This window comes from Sinocyclocheilus grahami, unplaced genomic scaffold (genome assembly GCF_001515645.1).
Source record: "Sinocyclocheilus grahami isolate Dianchi unplaced genomic scaffold, SAMN03320097.WGS_v1.1 scaffold47.1, whole genome shotgun sequence".
NCBI classification, from domain to species: Eukaryota; Metazoa; Chordata; class Actinopteri; order Cypriniformes; family Cyprinidae; genus Sinocyclocheilus; species Sinocyclocheilus grahami.
In genome coordinates, this window is record NW_015505226.1 from 1800266 (window position 1) to 1821685 (window position 21420).

At 36.2% G+C, this 21420-nt stretch overlaps 1 protein-coding gene across 1 annotated transcript in view; it reads left to right on the forward strand.

Annotated features, from left to right (window-relative positions):
- The first annotated feature begins 10137 nt into the window (after positions 1-10137).
- Positions 10138-21420, forward strand: part of LOC107582837 (histone deacetylase 4-like) — a 20824-nt gene continuing 9541 nt past the window's right edge. Inside the window, exons 1-8 of the mRNA XM_016268855.1 lie at positions 10138-10227; positions 10316-10798; positions 11509-11645; positions 11738-11962; positions 12054-12109; positions 12672-12759; positions 15415-15534; positions 15644-15741. Of these exons, the coding sequence (XP_016124341.1) occupies positions 10158-10227; positions 10316-10798; positions 11509-11645; positions 11738-11962; positions 12054-12109; positions 12672-12759; positions 15415-15534; positions 15644-15741 (1277 nt within the window). The 5' untranslated portion in view covers positions 10138-10157. The remainder of the gene's footprint in view (positions 10228-10315; positions 10799-11508; positions 11646-11737; positions 11963-12053; positions 12110-12671; positions 12760-15414; positions 15535-15643; positions 15742-21420) is intronic.

The following is a 21420-nucleotide window of genomic DNA, read 5'->3' on the forward strand; positions in this document are numbered from 1 at the left end:
GATGGAGATGTTCTACACAATCTAGGCAATCGGCCTGTGGGATAGACTGGTACTGTCTTGAAGAGTGTCAGGTGTGTGTGCTAAGCTATGTTACTTTTTTACTTCTCAAGCCATCTTGAAACGGTCAGGAGATCTTTTTAAATGGCAATCAACAGAGAGGATGCTTAGATATGCTGTTTAGACAGTACCCTATTAATAATTAAAATCCCAAATAGTAGATTGATTGGCAGTGTGATAATCTTCATATTTTTTTGCTATGTGGGGAACTCTTTTTGATTTTTTCTTATAAAGGGAGAATGAGAAGTTTGCAACATGTAGGATTAGGAAACGAAAGGCTTTAAGGCTTCCTCAAATATTAGAATGCAAATGATGGCCGCTTTGTATCTGATTTAGTATCAAATAATATATGATTTGAATAATTATTTTGTGTTTTTGGACCTTTAATCTGTTTCTTTTATGAACACTGCTTTTAATTAGTATTAGTTAGTACAAGTTTTAATTTGGAGCTGTGTGTTATCTGGAATTTGCAGATTGTTTTGTGAAACTACTTTGGAAAAGATTAATTGTTACAGACTGTAAATTCACTTGTGAGTTTATTATAGGTGGCTCGTGGCCTTACCAGTATCGCAGACAGCAGATGTATCAAGGTAACAGCAACATTTGACATGTACAAACATATCGTTGGCTTCATCTGAATATGCATAGCTTGATCCCCTATAGTAGAAATTAAGTATTTGAAATCGCATACTGTCTAGTAACATTTGGTTAGGAAAGTATGTTCTATGTAGTATGAATATGGGTAGTATGAATGTAATTTGGATGCACTTCATCTGCTATGTTGTCATTGTCACAGAACCTACCAGCGCTGCTTCTCTTCACTGCCCTTAAGAACTCCTCCCCGTGGCTTCATGGGATAGTAGTGAAGGTACTGTTTTTCGAATAATATGAATTCAGCCAAACTATTCATTTCGTGTACTGTTTTTCGCATACTAGAAGTAGAAGTAGACATTTAAATGCAGTAATTGTCTTCAAGTTGTTGTCATATTGAGGAAAATAGATCTGAGAGCAACTACTGAACCAATATTGGCTGGAAGGAATGGAAGTGAGATTAAAATTTGAGAGTTGGTTTTTGGCTAACAGCAGTAGATCTAATCTTTTGAGCACCTCTCAGATATCCTATTGAGCAGGTGTTTTTTTCCAGCTGCATGAGTACCTTCAACTCATTGTGGTGAGTGTGTGTGTGAGAGAGAGAATGAGTAGAGAATAGAGTTTTATCAAGGCGCACATTCACATGACAGTCGTTAGCAGAGCGTAGGTTGATTTTCGTTGCCATGCAGGGAACAGAAGATAAGAGGTGCCTTGTGCCACAAGAGTAGATGGCCGGTCGTTACCTCGAACCCAGGAGGAGAAGGGAGGGGAGACTGAGCCGAGGTCAGTGAAGCTATGATGAGTGGTAGATCTCACCTCAGGAAGCTGACTTCAAACGGTCTCCAAAATCAGAGACTGGCCTTTTTTATATCTCTCCAGGCCTTGCTTCGTGTTTTCGCACAGGAGGCCCTGTATCATCAGCACTTTAAAGAAGACCTTTCAGAGTCTTTAAAATAGTTCTCCAAACATTGGTGTCTCCTAATGCTTTCATAAACTTGCATGAGCTTGCATGAGAATGACTTTTGCATTTGACCTTTGAAGCAAATCCTACATAAATCTGGAATGCATAAAATTACAGTAACAAAGTAACAAAATTACAGAGGAGGCATTCAATGAGATGACAAAGTCATGTCTTGTGTTGAACTTTATTAGTGATAAATTGATTCTGGGTATTGGTTATTATAGTAAGTTTCTTTATAGACTATTATATTGAAGTTTTCTCGACAACAAAGCTATTTAAAGCTTTCACTGTTACTGCCCTGGAAAAAAGTTCATCTACTGACTTTTAGTAACAACATAGAAAAAAAAACTATAGTGGGAAACTGTTGTTTACTGACATTGATTTGAGAAGAATTCTCAAGAACATTGTTTTGAAATATGAAATGTCAAATAAAAAAAGCCATCTTTTTGGAAAACAGTTCTTATTTAAAATCTACCATTACACAGTTGAAACGAACGGTAACAATTTAGATTAGGGAACGCTACTCACTATTAAATATATTGCTTATTAGCATATAACTAGCATATTGGCTGTTTATTAGTACTTATAAAGCACATATTAATGCCTTATTCTTCATGACAATATTTTAGATCCTTTAATCCTACCCCATAACTAAACTTAACTACCTTACTAAATATTAATGAGCAGCAAATTAGGAGTTTTTTGGTAGAAAACTCAGTTAATAGTGAATATGTGTTCCCCTATCTAAAGGTTTACCAAATTAACATGAATTCACTCCAGTCTAGGTTTTATTTTTTGTGTTAACAGGTTTACCACAAATAAATTGAGAAATGTTGATCCCCTAACATTCACAGAATAGAATGAGTTTTGGGCAAGCTGACCTAAAAGGGTAGTTTTGTGTGTGTTTTAGTGTGTAAACATGGGTCTAAATCAGGGCGGGTTGCTGCACGTCTTTTAGATAAAGTTGTGTAAAAGCTGAAAAATTAATGGTTGTCTTATCAGCTCCTGTCCCCTCTCTATTTCTGCCTGGGTACACTCTTAAAAATAAAGGTGCTTCAAAAGGTTCTTCAAGCGATGCCATAGAAGAACCATTTTTGGTTCCACAAAGAACCTTTCAGTCAAAGGTTCTTTAAAGAACCATCTTTTTCTTACTTTTTTGTAATCTGAAGAACCTTCTTTCGCCACAAAGAACCTTTTGTGAAACAGAAAGGTTCTTCAGGTGTTAAAGGTTCTTTATGGAACCATTTAGACAAAAAGGTTCTTATATGGCATCGTGAAGCACCTCTATTTTTAAGAGTGTATTAATACTGTGGGTGTTGCCTTGAAAGAGTGCCCTAGCTGATATGAGTTTCTTGGTGAACATCAACGTACAGTCTACTGAGAATTTTGTTAACTTTACTGTAAGCATTCCAAACCAGGTGTTTGCCTAAAAACAGTCTGCATTCTATTCTTTTGTAATGAGTACAATTTGGAACATCCGTTGACAGTGTTTCTTGAATCAACTAAAAAGATGCTGCTTGAAGTATAGGCCTCAACGATTTAAAGGAATAGTTCATCCAAAAATAAGAATTTGCTGAAAATGTACTCACACCTCAGGCCATCCAAGATGTAGATGAGTTTGTTTCTTCATCGTAACAGATTTGGAAACATGTTGTATGACATTACTTGCTCATCAAAGGCAGTGAATGAGTGGCATCAGTAATACACAAGTAATCCACATGACTCCAGTCTATCAATTAACATCTGTGTGCTTTAAGAAACAAATCCTTTATTACAGCATTTCTTTTATTCCAACCTTAATTCCATAATCCCATGGAAAAATTCCATCCCCTGTTGTCCTCTCACATCAAAATCCACTCACATATTTGTCTGGAACTGTTTTGTTTTCACTTGAAAATGATGCTTGACCAGTGCATATTTCTCTCCTGATTCAGATGAGATTAATTTTTTTTTTTTTAGTGGAGAAAGCAATATTATGGATGGAGGGCTGTCTATACCAGGGCTGTCCAAACTTGGTCCTGGAGGGCCGGTGTCCTGCAGAGTTTAGCTCCAACCCTAATTAAACACACCTGAACCAACTAATCAAGCTCTTACTAGGCATAGAAACTTCCAGTCAGGTGTGTTGAGGCAAGTTGGAGCTAAACTCTGCAGGACACCGCCCCTCCGGGACCGAGTTTGGACAGCCCTGGTCTATACTGTCCCCAGTCAAGGCAAAAACTAAAATTCTAAAAAATAACCCTCCTAAAAATGTTCCTATGCACATTTTATAAATGTAATATTATAAATGTATTAATTAATAGCTAACAATTAGATTTATGTAATAACTATTTATTTTGAAATATGTTCTAGACAGGCTACATGAGATTCACCTGCGACATCAGTATGGCATTTAAAACCACTGCAGGGCCATTACCAACCACCTCGCACCTACTTTACAAAACACTTCAGATCAATGTATAGTTCCCCCTTTTTTGCTGAACATCCAACCAGGGTAACCAAGTTCCAACAAAGTTCAAACATTAGTATGCACTTAAAGCATAGGCTAAATATTTATTAGATATATCATAAAAAATAATGATTTTACATGCAGCCATTTTAATGTTATATAGCCATTACCCATTAAAGATGGGCAATAATACAATTTTTAAAATAGGCTTGTATGTAAAAATAGTAAATACAGGATGTTAGAAGTCAATTTAGAGTTATTAAACTCAGCCTTCCCACACAACAAGTGGAACCTCCCGCTGCATCATGTCTCTTCAGTTTGGCTCGTGCTCAGAATGTAATTGTGTCAGTGAAATGTCATTTACACACAAATACAGACACAGATACACAGACTTGGGCAAATGGAAAGGAATGCGGTGAGGTCAGCAGGGGTATTTACTGGAACAGCATAAAAAATAGTTTTCTTATATTCAGAACACGAAGGACACCCATGAGCTCTGCTCATTTTGTAAGTGAGTTAGGGGATGCATTTGCAGGTGGTTGTGCAACTGACCTGGAGTGGTTCTTATATGGGGTGGCCTGCTCATGTGTGTTTCTGAGTAAAACCACATTGTCCTCACTGCTGTCTCAGCAAAGGGCCCAGGTATCTGCAGAGACAAACCTGGATAGAGAGCACAAACAGAGAATGAGAAATGAGAAAGTCTCAATGAAGGGGGGTGAGGTCAAAGTTTCCTGTAAAGCAGGTGCAAAACCAAACACAGACAGATAATACATTCACACAGGAACACTATATGCATGTTGTGCTCCAGTGTACAAATAAGGGCCATTAAATATCATCATGCAACGTTAATAACAAATAGCTTGATTATATAAATATTAGTTTTATCATTAATTTTATGTAAGTAAAAGTTTGATGCCTGTTTGGCTCAAAATCTCTCAATTTTAATGTTAGCTACATTTTTCTACTACCATCAATTGTTAAGAGCTGTGATTATAGATTTTAAGAAAGGACATTGAATACAAGGACTTCCACAGGGTGCATTTGTGACTTCCAGATTTCTAACGAAAACTGACTTTTGAGGGCATTTTAAATGGTCCTCACCAGTGTTGGGGAAAGTTACTTTTAAAAGTAATGCATTTCAATATTGCGTTACTCGCTAAAAAAGTAACTAATTACATTACTTAGTTACTTTTAATAGAAAGTAATGTTACATTACGTTACTTTTTCTCATCTGGGCTGGGCTCATTTTTCTCTTTTCAGCAATAAACAAATGTTATGTTTATCTAAAGTAATTTTTGCTTATTATTATGGTTGAATTGGATCATTGAAGGTCAGCAGCAAAGACACTGGTTAATAAAATGAGATTAAATGAATAAAGGATGTTTGTGTTATTTAACATATTGAATTATTGCAGGTTTGCGTCATATTCTGAGTTTGCATTTCACTGTTTTTATTCATTTTGAGGAATACTGAATCTGTTTTTATGTAAGTGTGATGAGTAAATGCATGTTCACATTTAGTCTAGAACTACAGTAACATCATGTTTATACAGCGCACACAACACCTCTACACTTTCTCCCGATTTCTCTCAACATAAGGACAGGAGAGCTCGCAATACATGGGAAAACAAAGTTACTGCATTACTTATTTGAAAAAGTAACTCAGATATTTTCTTGTAAATTAAAAAGTAATTTGTTACTTTACTAGTTACTTGAAAAAAGTAATCTGATTATGTAACTCACGTTACCTGTAATGCGTTACCCCCAACACTGGTCCTCACTGTATGAGAAGTTCATGAATCAGCCAAATTATGTTTTGCATTAAATCTTCTGATATCAACTGGCTTGTGTGGGTTAGAGGTGAGGTTGAGGTTTAAGCTTAGCAAATGTCATCACGGCTAAATATAAACCATTGCATCCATGAGATGTCCTTATTTACATAGCGAAACTAACATGTTTGTGTTGATGCCTGATCGTGTAGTCCGTCCACCGGAAATGTACAGCTAATCCATGTTACAATTGTTACTCATCTTACAGTGATATTGTATAAATTAGGGTTTTCTCACTTTTATATCTTTCGACTTTCCTCTCTTTCCTCTCTTTGTGCCCTGCCTTCCTTTTCTATGAAATACACTCTTCTTTTATGTGACTCTGGTAGCAAACCATTATGCAAGCCGGGCCGGCTAATGCAAAATTAAGATATCCATCATTTGCATGCACAACTTAGGGATTTCAAATGAAATCATTGTTTAATTTATTAGTAGAGAGACGCAAACAACTGTTGATGTAGTGAGAAGAGAGGAAGCTCAGCAGGAGGGGCTTCAGGGAGACTAACATGTTTGTGTTGATGCCTGATCGTGTAGACCGTCCACCGGAAATGTACAGCTAATCCATGTTACAATTGTTACTCATTTTACAGTGATATTGTATAAATTAGGGTTTTCTCACTTTTATATCTTTCGACTTTCCTCTCTTTCCTCTCTTTGTGCCCTGCCTTCCTTTTCTATGAAATACACTCTTCTTTTATGTGACTCTGGTAGCAAACCATTATGCAAGCCGGGCCGGCTAATGCAAAATTAAGATATCCATCATTTGCATGCACAACTTAGGGATTTCAAATGAAATCATTGTTAAATTTATTAGTAGAGAGACGCAAACAACTGTTGATGTAGTGAGAAGAGAGGAAGCTCAGCAGGAGGGGCTTCAGGGAGGGCAGTGCGATGTGTAGCTAGATGTCACTCAGCAAAATCACACCTTTGGGGTTCGCTATCGTGCAGGGCTGGTGTTATATGCAAGTGCTTTGAATCTAGATTTGTGTAGTTCTGCTTTTCAGTGTGTGATGTGGACTGCCAGAGAGTGCAAATGCCATGTTATTTGTCTTTTTAAGATGAGCATTTGATGCCTGGTTAAATATGAGAGGTAGAAAAGCTATGCAGACGTGACAGGTAAGAAATTCTTGTGTGTTTAAACTTTATTTGCTTTGTTCGGTTGCCATGTAGAGTTTTTGCATGAACTGCCACATCACGTTTACTGTAATATTATAGTAGTTTGGGAGATCAAATACAATGACATATATTCATATACTTAGATGTGTAATGTAGCAATCCTTATTGGATTTAACTATTGGTCAGTTTAAAAATAGAGACTTTGAGTATTTTTGTGAAAGTTTTTTTGGTTTATTAGTCTTTCATCATGACAATCAAAAATGTATGTATAAACACGTCAGTCACCTAGCCTGCTATTTGTGTGTATAGCGTGACTTCACAAATGCTTGAAAGACTAAAAGTGTGAGTTTTGCAACTGGTTTTATTCATTAAATCGTAAAGGATGGATAAATAAAAGCTTTTAAGCTCCAGAACTTTTGGAAGTTAGACCTTTCTGTCCTTTGATGCTTTTCTGCTTTGGGAAAATTAGTTGGATCAAACTTTGGAATGATTTTGATTGAAATGTTTCCCAAGATATAGGTTAGGCAAATTGTACGATGAGAATAGCATACCAAGCTTACAGAAATCACCCCTAAATCAAACAAAACAAAATCTAATTTTAGCTTCAGGAAGTGGATGGGTTTCACTCTATTCGTTTTAATAGAGCACTTCCTTGTCAGCTGGAGGGTTACTATAGTGATCCAGCGCAGCTTGAGTGCAGCATGGTTTCTGCGGTTGCATACAACGAAATGGTGATGATGTTTCGGTATGTGTTAAGTGAGTTCAAAAATAAAAAAATTTAAAAAATAAAATACAGAGGATGCCACTACAGAAACTGAAAAGCAATTTAACGTCTTCTCCCAATTTTGTGAACTATTTTTAACTATATTGTTTTTTTTTTATTGGAATATAAAATAAGCCCTGCATTGCTAAACTCTCAAGGGAGGAATCCCATATGGCATAACAATATTTTAAACAGTGAAGCTCAATTAAATATATTTTGAAATTTAAAATATATTTACTTTCAACCTTCATATACCATAATATATTTCAATATGTATTTCAGGGTCAAGAAAATACATTTACATTCTTACAGGCGCCTACATTTAGGCTTTATTCATTACATATTTTTATTCAAATGTGTGATATGTTCACACATGTTATAGACAACAAAACGTTTTTTTCTTTAAATGTTACATGTGAATGTATTATATTTTCTATGGAGGGCAATATGTATATTAAATTCTTTTAAAATATATATATATTTATATATTTTAAATATATTTGAAGATAATTTTAGTAAATACATTTTGGCCATTTTTTGTATATTTTTAAATATATTAAACATGTATTGGATTTTTTAATTATTATTATTTATTTATGTATTTATTTTTGTGCACCGTTGTGTGCTTGAAATTAAAGTGATGTCGAAATCTTCAACTCCTAATTCAAAAAGATAGAAAAAAGGAAGCATTTTATTTTAAACAGCAAATAAGTTATAAAAATATTGAATACATTAAAGGTAGGATAATCTCTGTGTGATACAATCAAAAAGTACACACCTTTTTTCTTTTTTTAAATTAATTAATTAATTTATTTATTTAGTAGACATTGAGGTGAAAGTAATTGTTGTGTAAATGTTATACTACATCTGCTGATCCAGATGACACAAGTTCTGTCATTTAACATGCGCTAACATGATTGCAAATTAAAGGATTAAAGGTACAACCAAACAATAACTATAAATATTACTCATCATATTATAATTAGTGTCATTAAGTGAGAAATATCATTGTTCATTTGTAACTTGAGTCAAATGCATTTGTGATTCTTGATGTCCAGACAGTGCCATTGATAATAATCCACTTGCAGCATCTGAATCTCAAACTTTATTTAAAATTACAAATATGATATGGGTATCTACAAAGACCCACACTGGTGTTAGCTTGCATACTGCAGTGTAATTCCGGAACACCTGAACTGACATTTTGTCTCATCCTCATTATGCAGATGTCTGAACATCAGCCCAGGAAGCTGGAGCGAGGGAGGGAGAGCACACAAGAGGGAAAACTGCCATTTAACCAGCATTTGAATATAAAGAAGAGTGAAAAGAGTACTGTTTTTTTTGTGTGTGTGTGTTTTTTAAACAAACATTCATTGATTGTATACCAGTGTCAGAAATGAACTTTTTTTTTAACTAAGGGGTGATGTGTGTGTTTGTATATATACTGTATATGTGTGTGTATATATATATATATAAATTGTAACTGAAGTTCTCACTATAATGTCTAAACCCATACATGCCTAGAATATTATGAAATCAAATGTAAGATTTTTAGGGGTTTTTTTTGCCCCGACATCTGTGCATTTTTTTCACCAAGCCTTGGTTAATTTCTGACCCTGTTGTATTCTGTTATTTCATATGGTGTTTCTAAAAACTCCGTCTGGACTGGTTTGATTTGATAATTGTGCAAAATATTTTTTGTAGTTTATTTTCTTCCTTTTACAAAGCAGACGTTGTGACTGTGTAATTAAAGTAACCAAACTTTGTATAAAGATTATTTATGTTTTTTTTTTGTCAATTATGGGATGGATGAGTGTTGTGATTACCTAGTAATTTTTTTTAAAATTGAAACTTTGTTTAATCATCAGTGGTTCTCAATTGTTTTGATTCGAAGGCCCATCATTGTCAACACAATATTAGTAGGCCCCTCATACTGGTATTTCTGCTGTAATTATGACAACACTATTTGTTTTTTTAATTAACAGAAACTGGGAGTGTTGAAATATATATGATATATATAATTAAACAGTATTTCTTGTGAAGATTTTGCTGCTGAGGGCATTACTGTAAACCTGAGATCATTCTCTCTTCTGACTGATGTAATCCATCTCTTTTTTTGAAAGTTGTGAAAATACTTTTTTTGTGGAATAGTGGAATTTTTTAGTTTTTTGGTATTTGAATGGGAATGCAAAACAAATATTTGCTATGCTCCAACAATTTACTATACTATAGTTTACTTCCATGTTCCAAACACGCAAATGTGGAAAGGGTTAATGGTCCATTGCAATTGTTTAAGAATTGTTTTAATGCTACGTTCAACCTGAACCTTGCTCATTCCTGATTGCAGCTACATTATTCTACTTTTCTTCAGGATGAATCTCCTCTACACATTGGCATGCAGAACCCCATGCTCTGGAATAGATGTGCACAGCCCGTCTTAACCTTGTCTCCACCTGTTGTTGCAGGTAACACACATTCACTAATCTTGAGACCAAAAATGACACAAAAATAAAATAAAAAGCGTAATTTGCTATTTAATTTTGTCTCTCACAGTTCCTGGGCAATGGACAGTGATGTCTCATAGGCCTTTGAGCAAATCCCAGTCGGCACCTTCTTTTATTCAGCACATCCACACTCAGACTGTTATGATTACACACCCCATGTACCAACAGCAGACATTCCAGCAACACACTGAGACAAATGCACATTTGCAAGCAAACACACAGAGGTCTTGTTCAGAGGCTCATTGTAAGGTACCTTTTCACATGGTGCGGCCCGTGCCTTCTGGAGTGCTGAGAAGAGACAGAGGAAGAGCAAGAGAGGACTTACGCATATGGTCCCAATCGCTGCATGAAAACTGTCGCAGTAATCGACTGGGAGTACTGCACAACAGTGAATGCTGTGATGAACAAAACAGAATGTATCACCGGAACCTTGCGCGTATGCATTCCTCTCCAGACACCTTTAAAAGAAGTCTGCCTTTACATTTTTCCTCACCTCTAGCCCGGGATGTCAGGAGAAAAGCAAATACTACAGGTAGGAGGAATGAGGGTGTCAAAACAAAGTATAGCCATAATGCTTTTGAGTGTTTAAAAAAATAAAAAAACCTTAAGAAATAATTAAATGTTTCTGCACAATTTCTAAGTCACTAATCAAATAAGTCAGTTTGTGTCAATGAGCTTTCTGGTTGGATGTTCTAGCTTCCACTGAAGTACAAGATTTGTATCATTCTCAAATCATGCTGAATAACATCATCATTGGGATTTATTTACACAAACTTCATGCAGCTCAAATATCGATTTTTCAATGCAAAATTTTAAATTAAATATGTTTGAGAACCTTTTTCACTAGTGGTCTTAGACCTTTGGGCTCCACTGTTCATATTTATATTTAAGGAATATCACAAGAAAAGTCAAAGTGCAGTTTTTCAGACCAGCAGTACAAGTGTAATATTTAAACTTGTAAACTATAACAAAAAATTACACATCAAATTTGACTGAGAAATTACCCCCAAACGATAATTTAAAGTCATTATTGAGTTCAATGAGAAAATCTTTCAAAAAGTAGCTTTAGAAAATAATATTATGTTCTGCTGTGGCTTTATACGTAATATTTTAATTTGCAAAATTGAGCACAAACAGTATTGTGTCTAAAATATGACACAATATTAACTTTTATATTAACATGGTAATTCTGCAGCCCTAATATATATTTATGTTTATTTTAAAGTATATTTGTGTGTATAGGTTTGGTGTTGGACTATAAGATGCTGCAGCATGAGTGTAACTGTGGAGATGGGACTAACTTTCATACTGGGTATGCTGGCAGAATTACGAGTATCTGGTCAAGATTGCAGGAGTGTGGCCTCAGGAGTCAGTGTAAGGTAAACAATGCTGAACAGCTCATAAAGCTCTAAATATTATTGCAGTGGTGAGAATTTACTTCCATGTGTGTGTGTGTGTGCTTGTCTCTTAGTGGATTAAAGGCAGGCCGGCCACGTTTGAGGAACTACTGTCAGTCCATTCAGAACAGCTTATTTGTTCGTACTCTGGGTTCTCAGAAAGTACAGCTTCCATACCATATCGAAGTCAAACAGACCTTGATACAATATTGAATAGTTCCTGCAGTGCAGCAATACTTAAGATGGCAGTCGGCAATGTGATCGAGCTGGCTCTGCGTGTGGCTGGAGGAGAGCTAAGGGTGAGAATCCCATTGTCCACAATTCCTTCTCCTATAACCACAGAGCATTGACCAGTTCAGATTCTTACTCCTTTTTCTGACTCATCCTCAGAATGGGTTTGCTGTAGTGACACCTCCAGGACACCATGTATCACATTCTCAAACATAGTGAGTTTCACTTAATACAACTGCAGACACGTTTTTCGATCCAACATGAAATAACAGGATCTTCAGTAATGAATACTTTTATTCCACAAAGACGCATTCAATTGGTCAAAAGTGACAGTAAAGACTTTTACATTGTTACAAAAATTATATTTTATTTTATTCTATTCTATTGTAAGCCGGACAACTGTTTTCAAATTGATTAAAAAAAAGTTTTTTAAGCTCCAAATCAGCATAACATGATTTCTGAAGGATCATGTGACAGTAAAGATTGGAGTAATGGCTGCTGAAAATTCAGCTTTGAAATCACAGGAATAAATTACATTTTAAAAATATATTAAAATAGAATCGTTATAAATTATTTTAATAATATTTCACAATATTATTGTTTTACTGTATTATCAAATGAATGCAGCCTTGGTGAGCAAAAGAGACTTCTTTGAAAAACATAAAAAACAGCTTACAAAATCTAAACTTTTCAATGGTAGTGTATGCAGGTAAATAATGCTGTGTATTGCTATGTTTTTTTCATATTTTTTTCTCTCTCATTCTCTCTCTCTTACAGTGGTTCCAGTATCTTTAATTCTGTGGCCATTGCTGCTAAACAGCTTCAGGAGCGTTTAAACGTTAAAAAGATCCTTATAGTAGATTGGGTAAGACACACACACACACAGTATTTGCCTTAGATATATTTCATCACTTACATGCATTTGCAAATACTGATAAACGGTATTGACCATAATATGCCCATTAACTTGTAGCGACTCAGCTCATGGGAAATATGAATAATTAACCATAACTAGTTATAATTCATTATTAATATTTTAGATCCGCTGTAGATATTTAGCTGACCTCTCAGGGTCAACTGTCTTGTCAATTCTAAGAACGTTAATTTCCTGGTTAAGGGAAATAACTTCCTTACTGTACAATTCTACAAAAGCTTGTAGCATAAATCTGCATGATTAAGTGACTCCAGTTATAAGCAAACAATGAACCACGTCAAGTGTGATACAAGTAAGGTTTTATTAACTACATAAACACTTAAACTAGTCTAACATACTACATAAACACATAAGACATCAATTACAAGACACCATCCCCCAGCACTGTGTTGAATCGACAACTGGCCAATGATTTGAATGAGTTCTATTGCAGATTTGAAAAACCCTGTCTCACACCCCACACCCATTCTGACCTTCTCTCCTTGGATCTATTAACACCTCCAGCAACCCCCTTCTCCCCCACTCCTGCACTTCTGGTCTGTGAAAAGGGATGTGCATCAGGTCTTCCGGAAAAAGAAGACAAGAAAAGCACCAGGCCCAGATGCAGTTGCCAAGTCTGTGTATTTTACCCAACTTTGGGCTGTTTTTTTTTGTTTGTTAAGTCCCGTTAAAAAAAATCACGGGTTGTGTTTTTTGGGGGCTTATTTAAAAAATATGGTTGCTTGTTAGTAAAACCTGAGAAGCAACTTTGTTTTGTTACATTTATGGTCGCTGTTTTTTTCCAATATATTATTGACACTGTCTGCTTGTAGCTAATAGCCAGTCAGGGCAATAATAAAAGTGCTGTAGTGTAATTCGTCATCGCACATCGCGTTTAACATGCAGACATGTGACATTGTAATCCAAGCGATGATGGTTAATAGATGTAAATAGACAAACAATGCCATCAACACAGATGTACAGGAAACATGGGAGCAGGTGAACGGTGCAGGGTAGGAAAGGGACCTAATTCAATTTGTAAAATATTTTTATAATGCATTGATAATTAAATCAACAAATAAGCAAGCAGTAATACTAATAGCAGATACATATGGTTCGAGTTTATTTTATTATAAATATGTGACTATATTAAATCTCCCCCTTAGTGCTCTTGTCTTATTCTCCTTTACCATCTCCAAAACTATTCTGTTAGTTTCTGTTAGGAGGATAGTGTGTGCACTCCCACTTTGTTACAGTTTGATGATTTTGTAAAATAACTTCTGTTTTTGCAGTTTCAGTTTATTATGTTGCAGGCTTATTTATTGATAATAACTAATATTGATGATAAATAATATAATAATATTGGGCTTGTTTTTGAAGCTGTGGTTGTTTATTTATCTTGTGAGAGTTGGCAACACTGCCCAGACGGCATTACACCAGCCTGTCTGAAATTCTGTGCTGTCCAGCTGCCCCCGATCTTCACACAGATCTTCAACAGATCACTGGAGCTGTGCAAAGTCCCTTCCTGCTTCATACCCTCTACCATCATCCCCATCCCAAAGAAACTCAAAATCATAGATCTGAATGACTACAGACCTGTTGCTTCAACGTCTGTGGTCATGAAGTCATTTGAAAGACTGGTGCTGCCCACCTGAAGGACATTACCGGATCCTTACTGGACCCCCTGTAGTTTGTTTACCGAGCAAACAGGTCCATGGATGATGCAGTCAACATGGGACTGCACTACATCCTGCAACATCTGGACAGACCAGGGACTTATGTGAGGATCTGGTTCGTGGACTTCAGCTCGGCCTTCAACACTATCATCCCAAACATCCTCCTGTCCAAATTAACCCAGCTCTCTGTGCCCACCTCCATCAGTCAGTAGATCACTAACTTCCTGATAGACAGGCAGCAGCTAGTGAGGCTGGTAAAATTCTCTTTTGGCACTGGTGCCCCTCAGGGATGTGTTCTCTCCCCACTGCTCTTCTCCCTATACACCAACAATTGCATCTCTAAAGAACCCTCTGTCAAGCTCTTGAAGTTTGCAGACGACACCACATTTATCGGCCTCATATAGGACGGTAACAAGTCTGCTTACAGACAGGAGGTTAAAGATTTGGCTGTATGGTGCAGTTATAACAGCCTGGAGCTGAACACGCTCAAAACAGTGGAGATGATACACAACGAAACACACAGCGTCTCCACAACATGGTGGCGGCGGTAACAATATTACAGCGAGAGTTACGTCTTCTTTCTTTGCGTGAACATTTGGGCGGTGTTATGCAAATCTTCCCACACAGTGATGTAGATATGTGGGGGCGTGTTTAAACGAGGCGTTTAAGAGGGCGTGGATGAGTCAACTTTTATAAAGAATATCTCTTTGGGTTTGAGACTTTAGTCTATGCAACTTTAGGGATCTTATCTATTCACGAACGGCTTGTAATACTCCAAAGAGAAAGGAAAACTTAAAATCGCATCATATGACCCCTTTAAAAATTTCACCTTCAACCATTTTTTCCCTATTTGAATTAAATGAATAAAGTTTCCAAAAGGTTTGTGTGTTTTTTTTTCATCACTAATCATTGCACTCTGTACTTTTGTCAGGATGTTCATCATGGCTATGGAACTGAGGAGATATTCTACACAGATCCTAGTGTCCTCTATATATCCCTGCATCGCTATGACAATGGTTCTTTCTTCCTTGGAAATGGACAACCTACCAGGGTTAGTTTTGTGTACATCCCTTTATGAAACTAGTGAGTGTGTTTGACTGTGCATTCATAAGTGTCAGATTACTATGTATGTAAATTGAAGCTATATGTATGTGTTACAGGTAGGATCTGATAGAGGGGAAGGCTATAATGTAAACGTGGCGTGGTCAGGAGGCCTGAGTCCTCCAATGGGAGATGCAGAATACCTTGCTGCATTCAGGTACTATTCTGATGTCCTTTTAGAGTGTCTGGTGTCATTTTAGTCTTACGTTAAAGGGATCATTCGCTAGAGGTCGAAAGTAACTAATTACAAACACTTTCGTTACGGTACTTGAGTAAATTTTTTAATTTTTTCTACTTTCTTGAGTATAATTAAATTGTGGTACATTTACTTTTACTTGAGTAGAATAAAACTAAAGTATTCAACTTCGCTACATTTATGTTTTACCGAAAGTACAAAGTACAAAAAAAAAATGGACAAAGGCAGTGCCGATGGAGAAACAGTGTGAGCCGGCATTTGACGGGCACTTTTCACACAATGTTGCCAACTAATTTTCAGGGGAAGTTGCTAAAGGAAGGTCGATTTGTTGCTAAATGACGTTGTGATGTCATTGCATGATGACATCATTGTGTAATTATGACGCAAAATTGTGTCACTACATCAAGTCTCAGCAAAAAAACATCTTATATATGTTAATTTAGATTTGTTTGTAAAATAATATAAGGTAATATAATATTAAAATATTACTGTATTTTTAAATACAACATTGAATTATTGAACACTTACATATTTTTGAACAATTACAATTTAAGTTTTTTTTATTAGCTAGTAAACTAGTAAAACTAGAAATTCTGAAGTTATAGTTTTAAGCAGTGTTTTAGTAGTTAGCTACACTTTAAGAAAAGTCAGTAAAAATAGGGCACAATCTACTGTTAATGTGAACGAATTTTCCGTATTGATTTTTCACAGGTTGTTTACCTGCATTTTAAATTACGCATTGTATTTTGCGTTTTCAGGTTACATGGCTACAACGGATAATGGATAATTTCCTGGAAAATTACCTTTTACATTTTTCTAAATATTTTTCTTACAGTGTACTAACTTATCAACAGTCGCAGGTACAAGCTATTACTAACAAGGTGTATCATAAAATAACAATAATTCAATTATTATTATTATTATTATTAAATTGAACAATTGCAAATAGCAGCTAACTTAATTCATGTGATGTGTGTACCTCTAGACATCTTTGGTTTCCTCTTGTGTAATTTAGATGGAAAATTTGTGCCTTTCATCGTTTAAATCACCTATCAAAAGTTGCTAAAAGTTGCCAAATAAATTTCAAAAATAGCTACATTTGTTTCTAGGTGCTTTTGGAAGAAAAAGTTGCTAGGCTAGTGTGAAAAGTTGCTAAATTTAGCAACAAAATTGCTAAGCTGCCAACACTGTTTTCACACTCTTGGGTTGGTTCCCTGCGCTTCAGCCAATAACAGACAGGTCTGACTCGGGTGCAAAACCAATCCAAACTTCCAATTCAGCTGGGGGGTGGGCGTTCAAACCGCGCTTTGCTTTGACTGTCAATCACGGCGTTGTCGTTTTGAATCAGCATCATTAGCGTTTCAATATTTTAGTGAGTGTGAGTTATGCTCTGATTTGAAATGGTAATTTTGTCAGCTCCTGAAATGGGTCATACTGTCGATATTACACAGCAGTATAAGTAAATAGAAACTCGATTGATAGAAGGACGCAGTTATTGCATGGATGGAGCAAGAACAATGCAAGTTTCTAAAATGCATGCACATGTATTTTAAACAAGTTCAGTTGAATGGTAAAAATCGCCCTCTTTAACAGTGCGGTTAAACCAAATGTACAAAGCTCAAATAACCTCAACATTAACAACAACACTGAAACAAGAGCGCATGCATTTTACGTGCATCTGGCTGATAGATCAACCATGATTTATCTGTCAATCAGATGCATTTTAAATAACTTTTTCTGTGTGCGCACTTTGGATGTGTGTGCACATGGGCGAAGAAACGAGATAATCTATGTATGACCGGACGATTTATTCATATCCAAAACAAGACGATATGAACATGGAGCGCTAAACACTCTCATGCAGTGCATGTCTCATTCATACTCGAAGCCGAGGGCAGCTCTTGCACAGAAAGTCCAAAACCGCCTAGTAGAAGTAATAACTTATGACGTGCAGGAAATCCCTAATATGGACAAAGACATCCCGCTATTGCTGTAGCTAAAAAAGGTAATTTCATGTAATTTCGAGGTAATAAATATAGTATATGAATAATGCAGTGCTAATTGACATAACATTTAATACAGTATAGAAACTATTCTGCCTTATGTGTTTGTATAAACCAATTCTAAAATTGTCATTAGGAAAATACAGAAAAAATATTATAGAATACAAATTATTGGTTATCATCCAGCAGTGTATTTGATTTCTTATCCAATTAAAATACATAAGAAAAAATAAAGCCTGTCAATTAGACAAAAGTAAAAAGTTTTTTTTTGTTACATTTCTGTCCCCCTCATTTCTGAAATGATGGCTATGCTCCTATGTGTGCAGGACAGAAAGTAGTGCATGAGTCTTCTTGTGCTTGAATGGTTTAAAGTCATATTAAAATGTGCACAAAGGAATTGATAAGAGGAATCAAAATTTTAAATTTTATAACAACTAGACGATTCCTGACCTTAAAATCATCCTATTCCAGAATTGGATTAGATTTTGGATTCCCAAGCCTATGTATGGGTTAAAATGTTAAAGGGGTCATATGATGCGATTTAAATTTTTCCTTTCTCTTTGGAGTGTTACAAGCTCTTGGTGCATAAAGAAGATCTGTAAAGTTGCTAAGACTAAAGTCTCAAATCCAAAGAGATATTCTTTATAAAAGTTAAGAGTCAGCCACACCCCCACATGTCTACGTCTCAATGTGGGAAGATTTGCATAACGCCGCCCAAATGTTCACGCAAAGAAAGAAGGCATAACTTTTATTCTCGCGGTTGCCACCTGTGTTGCCACCCATGTTGTGGAGACACTGTGTTTCGTTGTGAAAGCGAAACTACTTTGTTTGGCCTTCCAAAAGAAAACGATATCCGCTTCGTCATGCCTGGAGCTGATCTGTGCTGGTTGCTGAGGAAATACATAAACTTTGCGCTGTGGATCGCCGGATCGGCTTTCACCGTGGACGAAGCGGAGTCTAGCCCGGGGTCGTCACATGTGGTTGCTGCAAGCCCGCCGGACAATCCTTCGCCGGTCCTCCGCACCGTTCTTAAGCCCACCCACTTCTTCTCACTCAAGGCGGCCTCCGCTCACTCTAGGCCTCCGGCCTCCGTGTAAAAAGACAGTATAAGTAATTAAAATCCGTAATTATGTCCCCACTGGATGCAACAAATGTCTCATTTATAATGGGTTTTAATGTTTATGTCTCGTAGCTCCGGCCGGGGCTTTCACCGTGGACGAAGCGGAGTCTAGCCCGGGGTCGTCACATGTGGTTGCTGCAAGCCCGCCGGACACTCCTTCGCCGGTCCTCCGCACCGTTCTTAAGCCCACCCACTTCTTCTCACTCAAGCCGGCCTCCGCTCACTCTAGGCCTCCGGCCTCCGTGTAAAAAGACAGTATAAGTAATTAAAATCCGTAATTATGTCCCCACTGGATGCAACAAATGTCTCATTTATAATGGGTTTTAATGTTTATGTCTCGTAGCTCCGGCCGGACGGCATCACAATATGGTAAGGGGCGTAACATTTCTGTCACACGCTTGAGGTATTCGGCCAATCACAACGCACCGGATAGCTGGCCAATCAGAGCACACCTCGCTTTTCAGAACGATGAGCTTTGTAAAAATCGACTTGTTTCAGAAAGACGGGGCATAGAGGAGAAACAATAATGTACAGTATGTGGAAAATAATGTTTTTTTAACCTTAAACCGCATAAACACATTTCATTACACCAAATACACAAAATAATGTTCTTTTTAGCTGCATCATATGACCCCTTTAAATAAAATGTTTTTTTGTTTTTTTGTCCTACCGAAAATGTGCCTGGAGTCCACCTTTGTTATTATTAAAACTACACTTTCAATGTGATTTTTAACCATTCAAGTCAAGAAGACTCATAGGCTATTTTATCTGCTGCACACACATCCTTGTGTAAGTGATCTTTAGCCTGTTGATTTTCATTCATAGTATTCAGCTAACAAGGAAATATTTAGCAATAAGAGTTAGAATAAATGTGAATGATATCGAAGATTTTTTATTCTTTCTTTCTTTCTTTCTTTCTTTCTTTATTATAATTTTTTTAACCTTATTGGAATCGAAATTAGGAATTGACAAGAATCAGAGAGGAATCATAAAAATTCAAATGATGCCCAACCTTACCCATACCCCACATAATTTTTTACTGACACATTTCAATTCACACTGTTTTAAACCCTTTCTTTTCTTTTAAACCCTCACTTACCCTTCTTTGCTTTTGCCCTTCTTAAAAACAACGACATAATCTTATACTTGAATGTACTTTTCAAAATGAGTTATAAAAGAGTTGCTCCTGGCAAGAGGGATAGATAGTATGTTTGCTTAACATAGCGTCAAACATGACAATTTATGAGACTAATATCATGTTTTGCTCCAAAATCACTCTATAGTAAGTGTTCTTTAGCCTGTTGATTTTCATTCATAGTATTCAGCTAACAAGGAAATATTTAGCAATAAGAGTTAGAATAAATGTGAATGATATCTAAGATTTTTTATTCTTTCTTTCTTTCTTTCTTTCTTTCTTTCTTTCTTTATTATAATTTTTTTAACCTTATTGGAATCGAAATTAGGAATTGACAAGAATCAGAGAGGAATCATAAAAATTCAAATGATGCCCAATCTTACCCATACCCCACATAATTTTTTACTGACACATTTCAATTCACACTGTTTTAAACCCTTTCTTTTCTTTTAAACCCTCACTTACCCTTCTTTGCTTTTGCCCTTCTTGAAAACAACGACATAATCTTATACTTGAATGTACTTTTCAAAATGAGTTATAAAAGAGTTGCTCCTGGCAAGAGGGATAGATGGTATGTTTGCTTAACATAGCGTCAAACATGACAATTTATGAGACTAATATCATGTTTTGCTCCAAAATCACTCTATAACATCAGTCGTGTTTGAAACAGTTAGCTTCTGTGGTTCCATGTTGCTTCTTATCACAGTGAGACAATCTTATAACAATCTTTACTGTGATACAAGCTATGTCATTTAGCGTTGCATTGCAATTGTGTTTATTGTCTTCCACGTTTCATCAGTCAACGCGTCTCTATGACATAATCTTATACTTGAATGTACTTTTCAAAATGAGTTATAAAAGAGTTGCTCCTGGCAAGAGGGATAGATAGTATGTTTGCTTAACATAGCGTCAAACATGACAATTTATGAGACTAATATCATGTTTTGCTCCAAAATCACTCTATAACATCAGTCGTGTTTGAAACAGTTAGCTTCTGTGGTTCCATGTTGCTTCTTATCACAGTGAGACAATCTTATAACAATCTTTACTGTGATACAAGCTATGTCATTTAGCGTTGCATTGCAATTGTGTTTATTGTCTTCCACGTTTCATCAGTCAACGCGTCTCTATCTGCATGTTATTCAGCTGTAGTGATATCTGATGCATTTGTCCATATAAGGGATTTCCTGGGTCTCACTTGTGAAACTGACATTAAAGTACATGGGTGTTAGGGTTAACCCTGCTCCATTGGCCCAAGGAAGGTATCCAGTGGCGGATGAAGGTCTCTTGCGTGTACATTTGAACCAAGAGAAGCTAATGTATACATTTATGCATACATCTCCTCCATAAGAACAGAAGAAATCACATTTTTCTCTTATAGT